At 39.1% G+C, this 23,960-nt stretch overlaps 1 protein-coding gene across 3 annotated transcripts in view; it reads left to right on the top strand.

Moving 5' to 3' along the window:
* LOC100654644 (zinc finger protein 699-like) overlaps positions 1 to 22,746 on the top strand; it is a 40,203-nt gene extending 17,457 nt beyond the window's left edge. Inside the window, exons 3-6 of one of the 3 annotated variants that reach the window (XM_064280537.1) lie at positions 7,480 to 7,606; positions 11,945 to 12,095; positions 13,021 to 13,217; positions 17,360 to 22,746. In XM_064280537.1, coding sequence (XP_064136607.1) covers positions 7,480 to 7,606; positions 11,945 to 12,095; positions 13,021 to 13,217; positions 17,360 to 17,421 — 537 coding nt within the window. In that variant the 3' untranslated portion in view covers positions 17,422 to 22,746. Of the gene's footprint in view, positions 1 to 7,479; positions 7,607 to 11,944; positions 12,096 to 12,998; positions 16,906 to 17,359 lie in introns of those variants that run through there. The other 2 variants (XM_010600859.3, XM_064280536.1) reach the window with 2 other exon arrangements.
* The last annotated feature ends 1,214 nt before the right edge of the window (positions 22,747 to 23,960 follow it).

The raw sequence follows: 23,960 nt of genomic DNA on the forward strand, positions 1-23,960 counted from the left end.
TCACTGTGTTGAGAAGCTCCTGGTAGCAGAAGACCAAGAGAGAGAGCAAGTTGTAACCCTGAAGATGGTGAGAAGCAGTGGCAGGACAGACCCAGCAGCAGGAGATGGTGTGGCAGCCTTCCCAGTCCCAGGAGAGAGAAAGCTGAGTGCCTTTTGGCAGAGGCCTAGGGCCAGGGAGAGGCGCACCTGCAAGCATGGCTGGGAAAAGGCTATCCTGATAGAAGAACTCTATCTTGATTGTTCCTGAGCCTGAATTATAACTGTTACTTCCGTAGTAAACCCCATAATACTAAGTATGGTCTGTGAGTTTTGTGTGGCCATTGCAATGAATTATTGAACCCAGCAGAGAGTGCTATGTGAGGGATGGTTGGTGTCAGAATTGGTAAAGATGGTGGAGAGAGGAGGCTTCTGGCTTCCCCCACATGGGAGTCAGGCTTGCGATGTTGATCTTGCTTCATCTTCCTGGTGAAGTTAGAGGAGGTCAGACATCACCTCCATGCTGTTTTTACAACCTGTTAAAGGCATTCTTCATTTTTGTTACAGTGTTTTTGATTTATAACATTTCATTTGGATTCTTTGTTATAGTTTCCATCTTTCTACTGGTAGCCCCCACTTAGGAATAGGGGTCTGTTCCAATGAATCAGTTGTACATTGGTTCTGACGTAAGTCGAATACCTCTTTTTTCCCCCATTATTATTGCCTGTTATTATCAGTACTTTATAAATCCGATCTTTGAACATGTCCATGTGATCATCAGAAAATAACATCAGCAAATTATATGCTGCAACACTGTATGTAGTACATAACGATGTGTCGAAAGAAAAAGTCATTAAGTGCAATTTCTCATAACTCAAACTCTTCGTAACCTGGGAACTAACTGCACTTACATTATCCATCTGTTGAGTGTTGCATTGAATTTCTGGTGTGATAACTCCAGAATCTCTACCACTGGTCCTGATGCTTGCTCTGTGTTTTCAAGCTGTGTTTTTGTTTTTAGTATGCCTTGTAGTTGTTTTGTGGAAAACCGTAGATGGTGTACTAAGTAAAAGGAACTGAGGTAAATAAATAGGCATTTGGTATGAGGTTTTATCATTATCTGGCTAGACATTAGCCTGTGTTTACTGTTTGCTGTACTTGACAAAGGCCAAAATGTTCTCTGATCTTGTGTTTTTCTTCAGGGTTATGTTTGGCTTTCCTCGAGACTTTTTAAATCAGGCCTGAGACTTGGAGTTGTTTTGGTTGCAATCCCCTGTTATTGATGATTTGGAAAGGTGTTGGGGAGGAAAAGCATGTTATAGTTCATTGATAAGGTCTCAGTGTTTTAGTGAGCCTATGTCCGGGGCAGAGACCTCACACGTGTGTCCCTCACCTTGGTGATACGGGAAACCCACATCATGCTGGAGTTAGGTATTTCATCATTCCAGATTAGTTAGATTCTGGTAAAATAGGCAGAATGCTTTGGGTGAGTTTCAAAATGTCTACTTTTTATCTTCCCCTTATTGGAAACCTGGGGATTTTTCTGTGATCTTTGCACTGAGGACCTGGAGGGTTCCAGGAGTTAAAACTCATAAAACTAAGTATGGCCTCCTAAGATTGCGTTCCCCTGGCTTTTTTAACCTTCAAGTTTGTCTGCAACAAACTTCTAGCAATTCATCCATTACAATGTAAGTTTTCCTATTTCAGTGCCGATCCTAGGAGTGGTTTCTGCTCCTGGGCGTCAGCTCTGGGATGAGTCTCTGTATCTGTCTATGTGTCCCTTCAGTTTTGGAGGCACCAGTTTGCCCTGTGACCTCAAATGTCTCAGTTAAATATGTTCAGCTTTCTCCTTTTTGTGAGGACAGGAGTGACGATTTCCAAGCTCCTTAAATATCAGACCAGAAACTGAAAGTCTTCGTTTGTGTTTTTTAAATTTACTGTAGTCTTCATGGAAACTCTGGTGGCATAGTGGTTAAGAGTTATGGCTGCCAACCAAAAGGTTGGGTGAATCCATCAGGCGCTCCTTGGAAATCCTGTGGGGCAGTTGTACTCTGTCCTGTAGGGCTGCAATGAGTCAGAATTGACTTGACGGCAATGGGTTTGGTTTGGTAGTCTTTATTTTCCTGTTACTTTCTTTATACTATTATTTATGCTGCATTATGTTTCTGGTGTCCTAAATTTATATGTTGAACCTACTGCTAATGACTCTTTCCTCTCTGGCAATAAGCAATGTATCTTCCCTTTCCTGGGCATGAGGGTCAGTGGAGCTCTTCAACTCCTGTGCCTATATATTGTTATTATTGTTAGGTGCCGTTGAGTTGATTCCAACTCATAGTGACCCTGTGCACAACAGAACAAAACTGCCTGGTCCTGTGCCATCCTCACAACGATTGTTATGCTTGAGCCCATTGTTGCAGCCGCTGTGTCAGTCTATCTTGTTGAGGGCCTTCCTCTTTTTCCCTGACCCTCCACTTTACCAAGCATGATGTCCTTCTCCAGGGACTGGTCCGTCCTAAAATTGTGTCCAAAATACAAGAGACACAGTCTCACCATCCATGCTTCCAAGGAGCATTCTGGTTGTACTTCTTCCAAGACAGATTTGTTCATTCTTTTGGCAGTTCATGGTATATTCAATATTCTTCACCAGTGCCACAGTTCAAAGGCGTCAGTTCTTCTTCAGTATTCCTTCTTCATTGTCCAGCTTTTGCATGACTGTGAGGTGATTAAACACATCATGGCTTGGATCAGGTGCACCTTAGTCCTCAAGGTGACATCTTTGCTTTTCAACACTTTAAAGAGGTTTTTTGCAGTAGATTTTCCCAATGCAATGTGTCGATATCTTGACTGCTGCTTGTATGGGTGTTGATTGTGGATCCAAGGAAAATGAAATCCTTGGCAACTTCAATCTTTTCTCTATTCATCATGATGTTTGCTTATTGGTACAGTTGTGAGGATTTTTGTTTTCTTTTTGTTGAGGTATAATCCATACTGAAGGCTGTAGTATTTGATATTCATCAGTAAGTGCTTCAAGTCCTCTTCACTTTCAGCAAACAAGGTTATGTCATCTGCATAAAGCAGGTTGTTAATGCATCTTCCTCCAATCTTGATGTCCCTTTCTTCTGCATAGAATCCGTCTTCTCAGGTTATTTGTTCAGCTTATAGATTGATTAGATACGATGAAAGGATACAAACCTGCACACGCCTTTTCTGACTCTAAACTATGCAGTATCCCCTTGTTCTGTTCAAATGACTGCCTCTTGATCTATGTACAGGTTCCTCATGAGCACGATTAAGTGTTCTGGAATTCCCATTCTTCACAATGGTATCCATAATTTGTTTTGATTCACAGAGTTCAATGCCTTTGCATAGTCAATAGGCACAGGTAAACATCTTTCTGGCATCCTCTGCTTTCAGCCAGGATCCACCTGACATCAGTGATGATATCCCTGGTTCCCTGTCCTCTTCTGAATCTGGCAGTTCCCTGTCGATGTACTGCTGCAGCTGCTCTTGAATAATCTTCAGCAAAATTTTACTTGCATGGAATATTAAGGATATTGTTTGATAATTTCCATTCAATTGGATCACCTTTCTTGGGAATAGGCATATCTCTTCCAGTCGGTTGGCTAGACAGCTGTCTTCCAAATTTCTTGGAATAGACGAGTGAGCACTTCCAGTGCTGCATCTGTTTGTTGAAACATTTCAATTGATATTCCTTCAGTTTCTGGAGCCATGTTTTTCACTAGTGCCTTCAGCCCAGTTTAAACTTCCTCCTTCAGTACCGTAGGTTCCTGATCATATGCTACCTCCTAAAATGGATGAACATTGTCAACCAGTTCTTTTTGGTATAATGACTCCGTGTATTTCTTCCATCTTCTTTTGATGCTTCCTGCATGATTTAATATGTTCACCATAGAATCTTTCGCTATCGTAATTCAAGTCTTGAATTTTTCCTTCAGTTCTTTCATCTTGAGAAATGCCAAGTGCGTTCTTCCCTTTTGGTTTTCTATCTCCAGCTTTGTACATGTCATTATAATACTTTGTCTTCTTTAGCCTACCTTTGAAATCTTCTGTTCAGTTCTTTTGCTTCATCATTTCTTCCTTTTGTTTTAGCTACTTGACGTTTAAGAGCAAGTTTCAGAGTCTCTTCTGACATCCATTTTGGACTTTTCTTTCTTTCTCGTCTTTTTAATGACCTCTTGCTTTCTTCGTGGGTGATGTCTTTGATGTTATTCCACAACTTGTCCGGTCTTCGGTCGTTAGTGTTCAACGTGTCAAATCTGTTCTTGAGGTGGTTTCTAAATTCAGGTGGGATATACTCAAGGTCGTATTTTGGCTCTTCTGGACTTGTTCTAGTTTTCTTCAGTTTCAACTTGAACTTGCATATGAACAGTTGATGGTCTGTTCTGCATTCGGCCCCTGGCCTTGTTCTGACTTATGATACTGAGATTTCCCACCCTCTTTTTCCACAGATGTGCTTGATGTGATTCTTGTGTATCCATCTGGTGAGGTCCACGTGTATACTCATGGTTTATGTTGCTGAAAAAGGTATTTGTAACGAAGAAGAAGTCGTTGGTCTTGCAAAATTCTAGCAATGTGATCTCTGGTATCGTTTGTTTCACCAAGGCCATATTTTCCAAGTACCCATCCTTCTTCTTTGTTTCCAACTTTGGCCTTCCGATCACCAGTAATTATCAATGCATCCTGGTTGCATGTTCTGTCAATTTTATTCTGCAGGAGTTGGTAAAAATCTTCAATTTCTTCATCTTTGGCCTTAGTGGTTCGTGTATAAATTTGAATAATAGTCGTATTAACTGGTCTTCCTTGTAGGCTTATGGATATTATTCTGTCACTGAAAGTGTTTTACTTCAGGATAGACCTTGAAATGTTCTTTTTGACAATAAAAGCATCTGATGAGCATCTGAAATTTGTATGAGTGTAAAATCACCAGTATGCTTCCAAGTTTTTAGAATCGAACGTACAATTTGTTTTTCCTCTCTAAGCCAGGTTTCACTATCTAGTGTTTTATAAAATGATTATTTTGTTCTTCCCTGTGTAAACAAAAGATAAATAAGCTTGTGTTACACACTGCCTATCTTCTAACTGTATTGCAGTTTGTATAGAACTTATCACCAGTTGACATTATATTTTGTTTATTTAAGATGTCTACATCCAAAGAACTTATGGTCCAAGTGCACCAGATACTCTGTTTTGTTCACTGCTGTATATGCTTTGCCCTCATGAAATGGGCTGTGTATCACCATTACCTAAATCATTTTTAATAAATGAAGGAGCCATAAGTAAGGGCCTAAAGGGAAGCAGTCTTGCCTGAGGCACAGTTCTTTGCCAGGAGAAGGAGCTCCAGGTTGTCCTAAATGAATAGTATATTTGCTTTGTCTCCTGTCCCTAGTACTCAGTAGGGCTCTAGATCATCTATACTGTTTTTGGAGAACAGCAGAACAGCAAAACTATATTCATATGAACAGAAGTGTAGTTGTCAGGAATTTAGGCTTCAAAGGCAAATTGCCCTGCATTGTAACTCTGGCTCACCAACATTCCAACAGTTCCATTAGTATGTGATTAATTGATTAGCTTTCCCCAACCGTGAGCTATTTGAACTTATATCTGCTTAGGAAACTCAAGAGAAATAGATGAGCTAGTGTGTGGAAAGCTTTTTGCTAAATTTTTCATATTCCTAAATGGAATGTTTAATCTTTAGTATATATTATGTAATGAATATTAGGGTTTTTGATGGCTGTAAAGTATACAGCATGGTCTACCACAGTTGAGGAGACTTGAATTTTGGCTGTGGGTCAAAGTGTGTTGTGACATCATACCAGGAATGATTAGATATGTCCTAGGCAGCTCACTTTATCCCCTGCCCTGACAAGAGGAGTCCTCATATGCTATAGCTGCTCTGCTGTTCCATCCAATTTTACCATCAGAAGCACAGTGTAGCAGCTTTTTCTGCCCTTGCTACATGTGAATAACAAATGATTGACTGTATCACGAAAGGCAGTTCTAGAGCTCAGAGAATGCCAGTGGCCAGGGTTTGGGTAGTCACCACTGTGTGTCTGCCAGGAACTGCAAATGTGAGGAAATTCTTGAGGGAATATCTAGAGGGCTGGTGTGTAAGTCTCTGTTTTCTAGGATTCATGGGCAATATAACATCTTAACCCTCTGCACTTCGATAAATTCAAAACATGAATTGTTTTTGGTGTGGTAAAAATATACATAACCAAATATATGCCAATTCAACAATTTTTACATGTATAATTCAGTGACATTGATTGTACTCATCATGTTTTACAACCATTACAAAATGGGGGTGGTAACCTGTTTTTCATGGTCAGCAAACACAAGGACATCCTATTTTTGTCCTTGCAGAAAGGACTGTTTGTCATCTTATAACATCGGAAGATGTTTTTGTGTTTCTAGATGTACTGTATTTTTACACACATAATGCACACCTTTGAAAAACGTTTCTTTGTCAACCACTACTCCCTACCCGGTATTTTTGTATGCAAGCTGTGTTTTGTTTTTGTTTTTTACAGCAACATGTAAAAAAATTTAGCATTAATGGTGCTTATGAAAATACAGGGAGGGAGAAAGTAGTTCGCAAACCAATGTAAAAAGAACATGTTATTTGAGTTAAAATACAGTATTTTTGTTGAGGGGAGTGATGACTGATAATTAGTGTACAGTAGCATCAGATCTGAAAAATACGAGATTTGTGGGGAGATCTGGATTCTCCTATATCCTGTCTCTCAACTGAGCTCTGTTTAACTTTTCGGTACTCTTGCCTGACTCCATGGAAAGGTGAGAGAGAACAAGAGGGGAACTGGTGAGTTATTGAAAAATAAGGGAGACATGTAAAAATTCATAATTCTAGAAAACTCCTCCTGACCAGTTGGAGTTCTTCAAGAAAATACAGCCACTTCTAGGCCCTTTGTTGCCAGGTTGTTTGTGCAGCCACCTGGTCCTCCCATGACTGGTAAGGGGCAAAAGGGAAAATTGCCAGTCATTGTGTGTTTATTAATTGTTACTATCTCATTCTGCTCTGACCGTGTGTTTCTTGTTTTGTATTGTATTCAGTGTTCTGATGGGTGTTATGATAAGAGATGAAATTGTTTGTATCACAAGGAAGTGACAATCTGAATGTGGAAGTAAGACTTTGATTTATAGAGTGGTTTTCTTAATTTTTGCTGTGTGTTCTAACTGAGGGAGTAAGGGGAGTAAGATGAATTGGCCGCAGTAAACTGTGGAGAGATTATTTCAATGCATTGGAAGTCTATCTATCAGGATTCAATCTGTGAGGAAGTGAATATAAACAGCAAAGGGAGGAAACTGTTCGCTAAACCCTAGAGTAGGCCTTGATAGAACAGAGGACCTTGTGTCAAATTCCACTGAATTCTCAGTTCCTCAGGACTGTCATCCTCACCTTTCCTTTTGCATAAATTGTAGTACATGGTATCTTGCTGATCCAGAATATGTGGGATGTTTTAGGACTCAGTGGTCATTGAGGATGTGGCTGTGGTCTTTACCCAGGAAGAGTGGGCTTTGTTGGAGCTTGCCCAAAGGAAACTCTACAGAGACGTGATGATGGAAACCTTCAGAAACTTGGCCTCAGTAGGTAAGAATGGCATCATAATTTTATTTACTCATTTAGTGAACATTTACTCATTGACCTTGCTACAGTATTTTGGCTGAGGAATGAGAATACATGGTTAAATAAGACAGACATGGTCTTTTACTCTATGGAGTCTACATGTCCTGGCTTCCCCGTGAACATAAAGCCCCATGTATTAAACTAACTTGAAATTTCTCTTCTGGTTAAAAGCCTTAAGGCTCTTTAAGTGTTGTAAATATGAGCATTGGCTTGTGGAGTCACTGAGGGACACAGAAGATTTGTGTTCTGGGACCTTGTAAAGAGGCTTTACTTAAAAAAAACTTTTTTTTTTTTAAATTGGCCAGTGAAAACCTTATGAATAGTAGTGAAACCTTGTCGGATGCAGTGCCAGAAAATGAGCCCCTCAGGTTGGAAGGTACTCAGAATACAACTGGGGAAGAGCTGCATTCTCAAAGTAAAGTCAACCTTAACGATGTGTATGGGAGTCAAGCTTTCAAGACCACATTTGCTGATGTGCCATGACTCAAAATGAGAAGAACTAGCTGCAAAAACCATTAAATATTGGAACATGGAATATACAAAGTATGAATCTAGGAAAAATGGAGTAATCGAAAATGAAATGGAATGCATAAAGATTGATATCCTAGGCATTAGGGAGCTGAAATGGGCTTGTATTGGCCATTTTGAATGTGACAGTCATGTGGTCTACTGTGCTGGGAATGAGATTGAACAGGAATGGTGTAGCATTCATCGTCAAAAAGAGCATTTCAAGATCCTGAAGTACGTGTGCTGTTGGTGATAGAATAATATCCATACACCTGCAAGGAAGAGTAGTTAATACGATTATTATTCAGATTTATTTACTAACCATTGAGGCCAATGATGAAGAACTTGAAGATTTTTACCAGCTTCTGCAGTGTGAAATTGATCAAGCATACATTCAAGATGCATTGATAATTACCAGTGATTGGAATGCCAAAGTTGGAAACAAAGAAGGATTGGTAGTTGGAAAATATGGCCTTGGTGATAGAAATGATGCTAAAGATCAGATCATAGAATTTTGCAAGACCAGTGACTTATTCAATGCAAATAACTTTTTCAACAACATAAACAGCAACTATATACATGACCCTTCCCTTGCCAGATGGAATACACAGAAATCAAGTTGACTATATCTTTGGAAAGAGACAATAAAAAAGGTTAATATCATCAATCAGAACAAGGTCAGGGGATGATTGTGGTACAGACCATAAATTGCTCATATGCAGGTTCAAGTTGAAGCTGAAGAAAATTAAAACAAGTCCACAAGAGCCAAAGTACAACCTTGAGTATATCTCAACTAAATTTGGAGACCATCTCAATAGATTTGACACATTGAAACTAATGACCAAAGACCAGACGAGTTGTGGGATGACATCAAGGACATCATACATGAAGAAAGCAAAAGGTCATTAGAAAGACAGGAAAGAAAGAAACTCTGAAACTTGCTCTTGAATGTTGAGTAGCTAAAGCAAATGGAAGAAATAATGAAGTAAAAGAGCTGAACAGAAGATTTCAAAGGGTGGTTCAAGAAGACAAAGTATTATAATAAGGGCATGCAAAGACCTGGAGTTAGAAAACCAGAAAAGAAGAACATGCTCAGCACTTCTCAAGCTGAAAAAAACTGAAGAAAAAATTCAAGGCTCTAATTGCAATAGCGAAGGATTCTATAGGCAAAACATTGAACGACACAGAAAGTGTCAAAAGAAGATGGAAGGAATACAGAGTCACTGTACCAGAAAGAATTCGTTGATGTTCAGCTGTTTCATGAGGCAGCGTATGATCAAGAGCCGATAGTGCTGAGGGAAGAATTCCAAGCTGCACTGAAGGCATTGGCGAAAAATAAGGCTCCAGGAACTGATAGAATACCAGTCGAGATGTTTCAACAAATTGGTGCAACACTGGATGTGCTCACGTGTCTATGCTAAGAAATTTGGAAGACAGCTACCTGGCAAACTAAATGGAAGAGATCCATATTTGTGCCCATTGCAAAGAAAGGTGATCCAATGGAATGCGAAAATTATCGAACAATATTATTAATATCACGTGCAAGTAAAATTTTGCTGAAGGTAGTTAAAAAATGGTTGCAGCAGCACATGGACAGGGAGCTGCCAGAAATTCAAGCTGGATTCAGAGGAGGTGGAACCAGGGATATCATTTCTGTTGGATCTTGGATGAAGGCGGAGATTACCCGAAAGATGTTTACCTGTGTTTTATTGACTGTGCAGAGGCATTGGATTGTGTGGATCATAACAAATTATGGATAACATTGCAAAGAGTGGGAATCCTAGAACATTTGATTGTGCTCATTCCCAACCTATTCATAGGCTAAGAGATAGTCGTTCAAGCAGAACAAGGGAATACTGTATGTTTTAAAATTAGGAAAGGCTTGTATCAGGTTAGTATCCTTTCCCTGTAGTTATTCAATCATATGTTGTTGTTAGGTACTATAGAGTCAGTTCTGATTCATGGTTAACCCTTTGTACAACAGAATGAAACACTGCCTGGATGTGCAGTATCACAGTTGTTGCTGTTTTTGAGCTCATAGTTGCAGCTGCTGTGTCAGTCCATGTCACTGAGGGTCTTCCTCTTTTTCAGCAACCCTCTACTTTAGTAAACGTGATATCCTTCTCAAGGGATTAGTCCCTCTTGATAGTATGTTCAGTTTACATGAGATGAAGTCTAGCCATCCTTGCTTCTAAGGTGCATTCTAGGTGTACTTTTTTCAAGACAGATTTGTTCGTTCTCCTGGCAGTCACTCAGCATGCTGAACAAATAATCCAAGAAGCTGGACTATATGAAGAAGAATGCAGCATCAGGATTGGAGAAAGACTTATTAACAACCTGGGATGTGCAGATGACACAACCTTGCATGCTGAAAGCGAAGAGGACTTTAAGCACTTACTGATGAAGATCAAAGACTATGGTCTTCAGTATGGATTACACCGCCACATGAAGAAAACAAAAATCCTCACAACTGGACCAGTAAGCAGCATCATGATAAACAAAATATTGAGGTTGTCAAGGATTTCATTTTATTTGGAATCAGCAGTCAAGAAATCAAACGAGATATTGCCTTGGGCAAATCTGCTACAAAACACCTCTTTCAAGTGTTCAAAAGCAAAGATGGCACTTTGTGGACTAAGATGTGCCTTAATAAAGCCATGGCATTTTCAAATGCCTCAATGCATGTGAAAGCTGGGCAATGAATAAAGAAGACTGAAGAATTAATCCGTTTCAGTTACAGTGTTGGCGAAGAATATCGAATATACCACGGACCATCAAAAGACCAAACAAATTTGTCTAGGAAGAAGTCCAGCCAGAATGCTCCTTTAAAGAAAGAATGGTAAGACTTCGTGTCATGTACTTTGGACATATCAGGAAGAAGCAGTCTCTGGAGAAGGACATCATGCTTGGTAAAGTACAGGGTCAGCAGAAAAAAGAATAGCCTTATTGAGATGGATTGACACTGGCTTCAACAGTGTACTCAAACAGAAACAATTGCATGGATGGTGCACTTCTGGGCAGTGTTTCATTCTGTTGTGCATGATGTCACTGTGAGTCAGAACCAACTAGATGGTACCTAACAAAAGCAATAAAGAGTTTACTGCTTTTATTTTGCCAGTATAAAATTTGACATCATTATTTTGCTGCAAATAAACTCACAGCAGCCATCTCCAGAGACCCTGGAGGTGAAAGTTTTGGCTCAGTGTCATGGAAATGTTCATTGCTCTTCACTGCCTTCCCTGATGATAAGCCACCCTCCAAGAGCACCATGCCAGCCACGCCCATTTGTTCCCTCAGAGAAGCAAGAGAAAGATCTGAGAAGAGTAGAGATAGGACTCATCGAGCACTACTGTGCTGGGAAGCACCAGAAAAGCAAGAATCCTTTGAAGGACCAAGGCTGAATGGGGGTAATTAGATTTGAATAAATTAACTAGAAAATGTCTTTTCTGGGTTGAAGAGACTGAAGTTCACAGACACCTCAGCTTACTTTTCTGACTTATATCAATTCTCTCACACCTTTGTTCAGGGAGAAAGACCTTCCCCCTTTTCCTCTTAATGTTACATGTACATTGTATCTAACATCTTGCTACTTTGCTCTCCTAGTTAAACCCTATTTATGTCACTGTCACTCAACTTTCATGAGAATATTCCCTATTAAACTGCTTTTGACCACTGCCAAATCATGACAGAGGCAAATGCATTGAAGCCTTCTTTTGTGCACAGCTGCTTTTTTCTCATAATAATTTCTTTCCTTTTTGTTTCATATTTGAACCTCAATCGGAATCATTGGGTCAGTTTCTCAAAAATTTAATGATGGGGAAAAGTTATCCAGTAAACACATAGCAGTGCAATTCATGAAGAATGACACCTGGTCCTCCATGTTAGAAGAAATCTGTGAATTTCATGGCATTGAAGATCAGTATATAAACCAAGGGAGACATGTGAGGTGAGTGTCATTCATATACAAGCAGTGCCTCAGAAAAGAATCTTAAGGTGTGTCCTGCGTGAGTTTTATTTCAACTCATCTGTCACTCTGGAGGGCAGGGCAGACAAAGAGCAATTTCCCACAGGTCAGGATATTGTCCTGGATGGAAAGTCATGCTTCAAACACAAGATACAAAAATGGAAATTACGAACTTTATTACTCAGGCCCTAGGGGTACACAGCATGCCAGTAGGCCATGGCACACATGTGAAGGTTGTGGGTGGAGAGGGAGAACATGGACCTGGGGCACAGCCTTTATTAGGGTCCTGGGGTGGGATGAAGGGATTTTGTGTGGTTAAGTATTCACTGGTCCTTTTGAAACTTAAGAAGAGGAAGTAAGAATGAGTGGGTATGGAAACGAAGTGGTACAGCTGTGAGATGAGAAGTGGAAAACTTGAGTGTTTTCAGTAGCATGGTTATCTGGGACAACTAGCCACAACGGGGTGTGGTGCACCAACTAACATGGTGAGGAAGGGGCCCAACATGGATGCTGAGACATCATCTAAGATGGAGGCTAGCTAACATCATTACAAGGTGTCATGACATTAAAATATGTGTGTATTTGTGTTTTTTTTGTGTATGTGTCAGTGTACATATGTACATGTTTATATACATATAATTAGCTCTGAAATTGTCTTCAAATTATTTTCCCAATATGTTTACATAAATATGAGTATGTATTTGAAATATTTTTCACAGGTACTCAATTATTAGAAAGCCATTTATTTTAGAAATACTGAGAGAGTAACAGTAGCATCTCTGCTGAATGATTTGACCTAAGAAATATGAGACAACTAATGCAAAAAATGTACACATTAACTGTGTCTGGCAATGGTGAAATGGTGACAGATTTTTTTTCAAACAGCATATTGCCTGTTTTTTAACAGAAGACATATGGGAGAGAGCCTCAGTGAAAATAATGAAGGCAATCAGTGTGGAAAAGGCTTCAGCCAGATTGGAACTCTTACTGTGATCAAACGAACTCCTACTGAAGTAAATCCTGCATGCTGTGAATGTGGAAAATCTGTCATGCATCATTCATCACTTCAGCGTCATATCAGATCTCATACTAGGCGCAGTACCTGTAAGTGTAAGGAATGCGGAGAAGCCTGCAGTTGTCCCTCTCACCTAAACACTCCTGCGAAAACTCTTAGAGCAGAGAAACCATATAAATGTAAAGTATGTGGGAAAAGCTTCATGTGTATTTCAACTCTTAAGAATCCTGTAACAACACTCACTAAAGAGAAACCCCACGAGTACAACCATTGTCGGAAAGATGTCTGTAGTTTCTCATCCTTTCAGACACATGTGAAAAGTAGTAAACGTGAAGGTAAAGAATATTGGAAATCCTGTACTCATCCATCATTAGTCGCTTTACATAAAAAATTTCATAATGGAGATAAGCCTTATGAATGTAGGGAATGTGGGAAAGCCTTTAGTTGTTCTTCATTGCTTACTACACATATAAGAAGTCACAATGGAGTGAGACCTTATGAATGTAAAGAATGTGGGAAAGCCTTAAGTTGTTCCTCAGCCCTCAGTAGACATTTAAGAACTCACAGTGGAGAGAGGCCTTATGAATGTAAGGAATGTGGGAAAGATTTTCGTCATTCCTCAGCCCTCAATAGACATATAAGATCTCACAGTGGACAGAGGCCTTATAAATGTAAGGACTGTGGGAAAGCCTTTAGTCGTTCCTCACACCTCACTACTCATACAAGAACTCACAGTGGGGAGAGGCCTTATGAATGTAAAGAATGTGGGAAGGCCTTTAGTCAACCCTCACACCTCACCACACATATAAGAACTCATAATGGGCAGAGGCCTTATGAATGTAAGGAATGTGGGAAAGCCTTTAGTCAGTCCTCATCCCTGACTATACATATAAGAACTCACAGTGGAGAGTGGCCTTTTGAACGTAAGGAGTGTGGAAAAGTCTTTAATTTTTCCTCATCCCTCACTAAACATGTAAGAGGAGTGGAGAGAGGGCTAATGAACATAAGTAATGTGGGAAAGGTTTTAGTCATTTCTAATCCTTCACCAAACATATAAGAAATCTCAGTAAATAAAGGCCTTATGCTGGTTCACGTACCTCAGTATTCATGTAAGAGTTCACACTAAAGAGAAACCTTACGAATGTGAGGAATGTGAAAAAGTATTTTTCCTCTGTAAACATACTAGCTTACAATTGAGAGAGTCCTTATGAAAGTAAGGAATGTAGAAAGTCTTCAGATGTCCCTCATCCTTTGAAACACATCTGAGTACGTACATTGAATGGAAATAATATATGTTTGAGTAATGTTGGATAGCTTTCATCCCTCATTTTTTGCAAACCTGAAAGAAGATACATGGCAGAGAAACAATGTAAGTGTACAGAATATGAGGAAATTTGTTTTTCTCCTCATACTTTCCAAGAATTTGGATTCACACATATGGAAACAAAAACAAACAAACAAGAAATCAAACCCGTTACCATCGAGTCAGTTCTGACTCATAGGACAGAGTAGCAGTGCCCCATGGGGTTTTCAAGGAGTGGCTGGTGGATTCGATCTGCCAACCTTTTGGTTAGCAGCCAGGCTCTTAACCACTTAGTCGTTCCGTCCTAGAACATTAACATTAACCATCTCCCCCAAAGATGGAGAAAGTGTTTTTCCCTAATTTTTTATTTTTTTAACGTTAATCTTTGCTTATAAAATTTTTTAAACTTTATCTTTAAAATTTAAAAACAGCAAATCACTTTTGGAATGTACAGTTATATGTGAGTTGACAAATGCATTTAGTGTATAATCATTAGTACAATGAGAGTACAGAGAAGTACCTCTTTTCCTCTAAAATCCTCCCTCATGTTGCCCATTTTTAGTCAAACCTTCCTTTGCCCGTGAATCCCTGGTAGCAGCTGTCTCTGTAAATACCATGCACTGTATAGCTTTTTGATTCTGCCTATGCCTCCTTTCACTTAGCATAATGTATTAGAGATTCATCAGTGATAATGATGTATCAATAGTTGGTTCCTTTTTATTACTGTGTAGTATTCTGTTGTATAGATACAACCACAGTTCATGTATTTGTTTTCACTATTTGGAGGATATTCGGGTTTCCAGTTGTTACGAATAAACCTGATATAAACATTTCTCTACAGATTTTTTGTGAACATAAAGTTTCCATTTCCCTAGGAGTGGGATTGCTGTCATATGATAGGTGTATGTTTAACTTTATCAGAAACTGCCAATCTGTCTTTTAAAGGGGTTGTGCCATTTTAAATTCCCACCAGCAATGTACATTTACAGTTGCTGAAATCTGGAGAGGCTACTTTGTGTGGTAGAATTTAGCACACTTTTGGTAGTCTCATCAGGGGAGGAGATTGAGGTGGGTGACTCGTCTGTCAGGCAGCTGTGCTTTGGCTGAGGAGGGGTGGCCTGTAGCAATCTTGATTAGACCAGAGGCCCATGTATATGGGGCTCCAGTCTATGCCACTGTTACCACTGCCAGCCTGGTGTATACCCAGGGCCCAGTCACATCTTTTGCAGAAGGAAAACAGTTTCTTCTCAGGTCCCAGCTGCAGGAAGTGGCTTCTGCTCCTTGTCACCAGAATCCCTGGGGCCCCAGCCAGCACTCTCTTCCTGATGTGGAAACTGGTAGTGAATTGCTCATCTGTGCTAGTGGGTCAGCTGGTAGCAGCCATCCTACCGCTTACTGCCTCCACATCTACTTTTGAAGTTCCTCTTGGAAATTTGGGTTGTTTCCCCAGAATGAAAAAATATTTCTACTTTTCGGTAAAAAGGGACCCAAGCCTTGTCCTGTCTTTATTGACTGGCAATTATGGCATGTCCTGGTAAACACAGTATAAGTTTTCTGGCTGTAGGTGTTGATTATTGAAGCTTTATAAATTATGTTCAGGTGGAAAGATAAACTTTTTCAGGCTTATTAGGAAGCCCATATATCTAAGGTAAATAAATCTATGAGTGAATATAAATGTATATTTACCACCAAGAGAAACTCTACTCAGCTGTGTTCTGAAGTCATCCTCGCCTTACTTCATCTCACTTCCAGAGCCTGAAATTCCCACAGAGCTTTAAACTATGGAAATATCAAAGAAGGAAGATGGTGCAGAATTATTTTCATTAGTAACAGAAGTTGTTATTGAATTTGCTGTTAAAAATAACTTTTGACAGATGGATTTTCTGTCAGGTATTTATCTTAAATTTCTTATCTAAAGAAAATCTGCAGCTCCAATAAAACAAGCGCTTATAACACTTGACGTAGATTCACCAATTCTTAAGATTTTTGTCCTGTTTGTCTATATACGTAAATATGATGAAACGTTCAATGGTTAATATTCACTTCACCCTTGAAACTTCGGCATAAACCTCCTAAGAATAAGGCGAATCTCCTGCCAATAACAACCAAAAAACCCCCAAATCTCCATTATCCGACACAAGAAAAAAAAATTTTGAGTTGTCCAAAAGTGTCTATTATTGTTGTCAGTTGCCCTCAGTAGGCTCCAACTCACGTTGGCTTTTTCAGCAGCTAGATTCCAAACAAGATACGCACGTTGCCTTTTTATTTTTAAACCACTTTGATCTGTTTGCATAGAATGTTCTCTTGCAGTTTTTAAAATATATTTTATTGACTCTTGAAGACCCCAGGTAAGTTTGTCTTGTAAAATGTTCAGCATTCTAGTAGTTCTTTTCTCATGATTTTCTTCAATTTTTTTTCTCTCATATTTTTGGGTCTAGCATAATTCTGTTTAATAAAATATAATGCAAGCTACAGATGAACTTTAAAATATTTTAGTAGCTATATTAGAAAATTAAAAATACAAATCTGAAATTCGTCTTAATGAAAAATTTAACCCCGTATGTTGTTGTTAGGTGCCATTGAGTTGGTTCCAACTCATAGTGACCTTATGTACCCTATGTACAACAGAACAAAACTGCCCAGGCCTGCACCATCCTCACAATTGTTGTTATGCTTAAGCCCATTGTTGCAGCCACTGTGGCAGTCTGTCTCATTGAGCGTTCTTCCTCTTTTTCGCTGATGCTCTACTTTACCAAGCATGATGTCCTTCTCCAGGAATTGATCCTTCCTGACAACATGGCCAAAGTATGTGAGACATAGTCTCACTCCAGTTATTAGTATAAAAATTGTTAATGAAATTAATGACTGACAAAAGTAATCAATATTAATTCATTTATGAAACATTTTACATTTTTTCCTTTGTACTAGGTGTTGCAGAATCTGGAAACTCTATCCCCGTATGGACCAAAATTTCCAGTGGAAATTCTTGATTGGTATTTAGATTTCGTAAAATGTACTGTTTTGAAAAGGTACACTCACAGAGGTTACTACAAACGTACTTTCCCAATAATTGATCAAGTTTATTGTTAAACTGAAATTAATTTAATTAAGAGTTTAGTTTCATAATTGCACTAGCCACATTTCATGTAATACAAGCCACAGATTAAAAAGAATTTTAGTAGCCGTATTACAAAACTGAAAATGTTAGTGTGAAATTATTTTTAACACTCTATCTTATTTAACCCAATACACCCAGTTATTTTCAATATAAAAACTGTTAATGAAATGAACAACTAAACTCGTTATGTAAAGTTATTAATGAGACATTTTACTTTTCTTTTTACACGAAGTTTTTCAGAATCCAGAAAGGCACATCTCTATGTGGATGTGAAGTTTTCATTGGAAATTTTTTTGTTATTGTACTTTAGATGAAGGTTTACAGAACAAACTACTTTCTCATTAAACAGTATACATATTGTTTTATGACATTGGTTAACAACCCTGTGACATGTCAACACTCTGACTTCACAACCCTGGGTTCCCTATTACCAGCTCCCCTGGCCCCTCCTAGTCCTAGCCGCAAGGCTGGTGTGCCCCTTTAGTCTCGTTTTGTTTTGTGGGCCTGTCCAGTCTTTTGCTGAAGGGTGAACCTCAGGAGTAACTTCATTACTGAGCTGAAAGGGTGTCCGGGGGCCATACGCTCAGGGTTTCTCCAGTTTCTGTCAGGCCAGCAAGTCTGGTCTTTTTTAAGTTAGAATTTTATTCTGCATTTTTTTCCAGCTCTCTCCGGGCCCCTCTATTGTGATCTGTCAGAGCAGTCAGTGGTGGTAGCCAGGCACCATCTAGTTGTACTGGACTCAGCCTGGGGCAGGCCGTGGTAGGTGTGGTCCATTAGTCCTTTGGACTAATCTTTCCCTTGAACCTTTAGTTTTCTTCATTCTTCCTTGCTCCTGAAGGGGTGAGTCCAGTGGAGTACACTAGATGGCCGCTCATAGCCTTTTAAGACCCCAGATGCGACTCACCAAAGTAGGATGTACAACATTTTCTTTATAAACTGTTATTCAGATTGAGCTAGATGTTCCCCGAAACCATGGTCCCCACAGTCCTCAGCCCAGCAATTCGGTCTCTCGGAGTTTGGATGTGTCTATGGAGCTTCGATGACCTTGCCTTGTACAAGTTTCTAAATCATATGGTATTTCTATTTTTAGCTTTCTAAAGAAACGGCATATCGTTTTCCAAAATGGTTGTTTCATTTCGCATTCCCACCAGCACTGCATAAGAATCCTGATCTCCACGCAGCCTCTCCAACATTTGTTTTCTTTTTTTTTTTGATTCGTGCCAGAAATGCTGGGGTGAGATGGTATCTCATTGTGGTTTTGATTTTTTAGTGACCGCATATCCCTACGTGTCTGTTGGCAGCTTGAATGTATTCTTTGGTGAAGTGTCTGTTCATTTCCTTTGCCCAATTTTTAATTTTATGTTTATTGTGCTTTAAATGAAAGTTTGCAAATCAAGTCAGTCTCTCATACAAAAATTTATATACACCTTGCTATGTACTCCTAGTTGTTCTCTCCCTAATGAGACAGCACACTCCTCTCCAACCAGTATTCCCCGTGTCCATTCATCCAGCTTCTGTCCACCTCTGTCTTCTCATCTCCCCTCCAGACAGGAGCCGCTCACACATAGGCTCATGTGTATGCTTGAGCCAGGAAGCTCACTCCTCACCAGTATCATTTTCTGTCTTTTTTTAAAAAAATTTTTTATTGTGCTTTGCAAACCCTGGTGGTGTAGTGGTTAAGTGCTATGGCTGCTAACCAAAGGGTCGGCAGTTTGAATCCACCAGGCGCTCCTTGGAAACTCTATGGGGCAGTTCTACTCTGTCCTGTAGGGTTGCTATGAGTCGTAATCAACTTGATGGCACTGGGTTTGGTTTGGTTTATTGTGCTTTAAGTGAAAGTTTACAAATCAAGTCGGAGTGTCATACAAAAATTTATAAACACCTTGCTATATATTCCTAATTGATCTCCCCCTAATGAGACAGCACACTCTATCCCTCCACTCTCTTTTCGTGTCCATTCGGCCGCCTTATGACCCCCTCTACCCTCTCATCCCTGCTTGAGACAGGAGATGCCAACATAGTCTCATGTGTCTACTTGAACCAAGAAGCTCATTCTTCACCAGTATCATTTTCTATTCCATAGTCCAGTCCAGTCCCTGTCTGAAGAGTTGACTTTGGGAATGGTTCCTGTCTTGGGCTAACAGAAGGTCTGGGGACCATGACCTCCGGGGTCTTCCTAGTATCAGTGAGACCATTAAGTCTGGTCTTTTTATGAGAATTTTGGGTCTGCATCCCACTGCTCTCTTGCTCCCTCAGGGATTCTCTGTTTTGTTCCCTGTCAAGGCAGTCATCGGTTATAGCCGGGCACCATCTAGTTCTTCTGATCTCAGGCTAATGTAGTCTCTGGTTTATGTGGTCCTTTCTGTCTCTTGGGCTCATAATTACCTTGTGTCTTTGGTGTTCTTCATTCTCCTTTGCTCCAGGTGGGTTGAGACCAATTCACGCATCTTAGATGGACGCTTGCTAGCGTTTAAGGCCCCAGACGCCACTCTCCAAAGTGGGATGCAGAATATTTTCTTAATAGATTTTATTGTGCCAATTGACTTAGATGTCCCCTGAAACCATGGTCCCCAAATCCCCAGCCCCCGCTACACTGGCCTTTGAAGCATTCAGTTTATTCAGGAAACTTCTTTGCTTTTGGTTTAGCCCAGTTGTGGTGACCTCTCCTCTATTGTGTGTGGTCTTTCCCTTCACCTAAAGTAGTTCTTATCTACTATCTAATTAGTGAAAACTCCTCTCCCTTCCTCCCTCCCTCACCCTTTTCATAACCATCAAAGAATATTTTCTTCTCTGTTTAAACTATTTCTTGAGTTCTTAAAATAGTGGTCTTATACAATATTTGACCTTTTGTCACTGACTAATTTCACTCAGCATAATGCCCTCTAGATTTCTCCATGTTATGAAATGTTTCATGGATTCATCATTGTTCTTTATAGATGCGTAGTACTCCATTGTGTGAATATACCGTAGTTTCTTTATCCATTCATCTGTTGATGAGCATCTTGGTTGCTTCCATCTTTTTGCTATGGTAAACAGTGCTGCGTTGAACATGGTTGTGCATGTATCTGTTCATGTAAAGGCTCTTATTTCTCTAGGATATATTCCAAGGAGTGGGATTGCTGGATTGTGTGGTACTTCTATTTCTAGTTTTTTAAGGAAGCACCAAATCAGTTTCCAAAGTGGTTGTATCATTTTACATTCCCACCAGCAGTGTAGAAGTGTTCCAGTCTCTCCACAACTTCTCCAACATTTATTATTTTGTGTTTTTTGGATTAATGCCAGCCTTGTTGGAGTGAGATGGAATCTCATTGTAGTTTTGATTTGAATTTCTCTACTGGCTAATGATCCTGAGCATTTCCTCATGTATCTGTTAGCTATGTGAACATCTTTAGTGAAATGTCCGTTCATATCCTTTGCCCATTTTTTAATTGGGTCATTTGTCTTTTTGTAGTTGAGTTTTTGCAGTATCATATAGATTTTACAGATCTGGCGCTGATCAGAAATATCACAGCTAAAAACTTTTTCCCGGTCTGTAGATAATCTTTTTACTCTTTTGGTGAAGTCTTTGGATGAGCAAAGGTGTTTGATTTTTAAGAGCTCCCAGCTATCTAGTTCTCTTCTGCATTGTTAGTAATGTTTTGTATACGGTTTATGCCATGTATTAGGGCTCCTAGCGTTGTCCATATTTTTTCTTCCATGATCTTTATCATTTTAAAGTTTATATTTAGGTCTTTGATCCATTTTGAGTTAGTTTTTGTGCCTGGTGTGAGGTATGGGTCTTGTTTCATTTTTTTGCAGATGGATATCCAGTTATGCCAGCACCATTTCTTAAAGAGACTGTCTCTTCCCCATTTAACTGACTTTGTGCCTTTGTCAAATATCAGCTGCAGTTTTTTGTCTGGGTTCTCAATTCTGTTCCATTGGTCTATGTGTCTGTTATTGTACCAGTACCAGGCAGTTTTGACTACTGTGGCAGTATAATAGGTTCTAAAATCAGGTAGAGTGAGGCCTCCCACTTTTTTCTTCTTTTTAAGTAATGCTTTACTTCTCCGGGCCCTCTTTCTCTTCCATATCAAGGTGGTGATTTGTTTCTCTGTCTCATTAAAATATGTCATTGGAATCTGGATGAGAATTGCATTGTATTTATAGATCGCTTTTGGTAGAATAGGCATTTTTACAATGTTAAGCCTTCCTATCCATGAGCAAGGAATGTTTTTCCACTTAGGTCTCTCTTGATTTCTTGCAGTAGTGCCTTGTAGTTTTTTTTGTACAGGTCTTTTTTTCATCTCTGATTAGATTTATTCCTAAGTATTTTATCTTCTTGGGGCTATTGTAAATGGTATTGGTTTAGTGATTTCCTATTGGACGCTCTCTTTGTTGGTATAGAGGAATCCAACTGCTTTTTGTGTGTTTATCTTGTATTCTGATACTCTGCCGAACTCTTCCATTAGTTTTAGTAGTTTTCTTGAGGATTCTTTAGTGTTTTCTGTGTATAAGATCATGTCATCTGCAAAAAGATATTTTTACTTCTTCCTTAGCAATCTGAATGGCCTTTATTTATCTAGCCTAATTGGTCTGACTAGGACCTCTGGCACAACGTCGAATACGAGTGGTGATAAAGGGCATACTTTTCTGGTTCCCATTCTCAAGGAGAATGCTTTCACACTGTTTCCATTTAGGATGATGTTGGCTGGTGGGTTCGTATAAATGCCCTTATTATGCTGAGGAATTTTCCTTCTATTCCTATTTTGCTGAGAGTTTTTATCATGAATGGGTATTGGACTTTGTTAAATTCCTTTTCTACATCAAAGGATAAGATCATGTGGTTCTTGTCTTTTATTTATATGGTGGATTACATTAGTTGTTTTTCTAATGTTGAACCATCTCTGCATACCTGGTGTGAATCCCGCTTGGCCATGCTGAATTATTTTTTTGATATGTTGTTGAATTCTATTGGTTAGAATTTTTTGAGGATTTGTGCATGTAAGTTCATGAGTGATATAAGTCTGTAATTTTCTTTTTTTTGTGGTGTCTTTACCTGGTTTTGGTATCAGGGATATGCTGGCTTCATAGAACGAGTTTGGGAGCATTCCATCCCTTTGTGCTCTGAAACACCTTTAGTAGTAGTAGTGTTAACTCTTCTCTGAAAGTTTGGTAGAACTGTCCAGTGAAGCCGTCAGGGTCGGAGGTTTTTTTTTTTTTTTTGGTCTTTTCAATCTCTTTTATGGGTTTCTTTAGTTGTTTTGTCCTACCTCTGTGTTAGTTTAGGTAGGTAGTGTGTTTCTAGAAATTCATCCCACTTCTGGGTTTTCAAATATGTTAAGAGTATAATTTTTTATAATACTATGATACGATTCTTTTATTTTCAGTTGAGCCTGTTGTGGTATCACCCATCTCATTCCTTATTTGGGTTATTTGCTTCCTTTCCTGTTTCTCTTTTGTCAGTTTCTCCAATGGTTTATCCATTTTGTTAATTTTTTCAAAGAACCAACTCAGTTGATTTTCTTTTCTGTTTCATTTAATTCTGCTCCAATTTTTATTATTTGCCTGGTGATTTCTCTTGTTGCTTTCTTTCTCTTTGTTCAACTTGTGGAGATAATTCGTTTATTTTGGTATCTTCTCTTTCATGATATCACGCAAATTTTCTGCCAACAAGCCTTCAACAATTGTCTCTGTATTTTGTTACCCTTCCCTGTTCCTGTACTCCAGTCACTTGTAGGTTATTCTTCTTGATAGAGTCCCACATGATTCTTAGTGTTTCTTCATTTTTTTTAAATTTTTTATCTGATTTTTTTTTAGTATGTTGGTGCCAAGTGTTTTATGTTCAGTCTCACTAATTCTGCCTTCCATTTCCTCAGTTCTGCTCCTCTGACTTTCTATTGAGTTGTCTAATTCTGTAATTTTATTGTTAATCTTCTGAATTTCTGACTGTATGGATTCTTGGAGCCTATTAAATTTTTTATTATGTTCTTGAGTAACCTTTTTAATTTCTTCAACTGCTTTATCTGAGTGTTCCTTGGCTTGTTCTGTGTTTTGCCTGGTCGCCTTCCTCATCTCTTTAAGAGGTCTTTATATTAATCTTTTGTATTCTGCATCTTGTAATCCCAGGAATACATCTTCATCCAGAAGATTCCTGGATTCTTTGTTTTCAGAGCTTGTTGAGGCAATTGTGTTCTGCTTTATGTGATTTGATATTGACTCTTGTCTTTGAGCCGTCTATAAGTTAATGTCTTAATTTACTGTATCCTAGCTTCTTGCTTTGTTTTGTTTTGATATGCCCAAATAGGCTCTTGAATGAGCTAACTTGATTATTTGTGCCTTTGAAACTCTCATGTCCTGTTACCAGATGGCTAGAGCTGTTATCATGTATATGAGCTTAGGAGTCCATTCACTTTTCTTGTATTGATTTAG

The sequence above is a fragment of the Loxodonta africana genome, chromosome 3 (assembly GCF_030014295.1).
Source record: "Loxodonta africana isolate mLoxAfr1 chromosome 3, mLoxAfr1.hap2, whole genome shotgun sequence".
In the NCBI taxonomy this organism is placed as follows: Eukaryota; Metazoa; Chordata; class Mammalia; order Proboscidea; family Elephantidae; genus Loxodonta; species Loxodonta africana.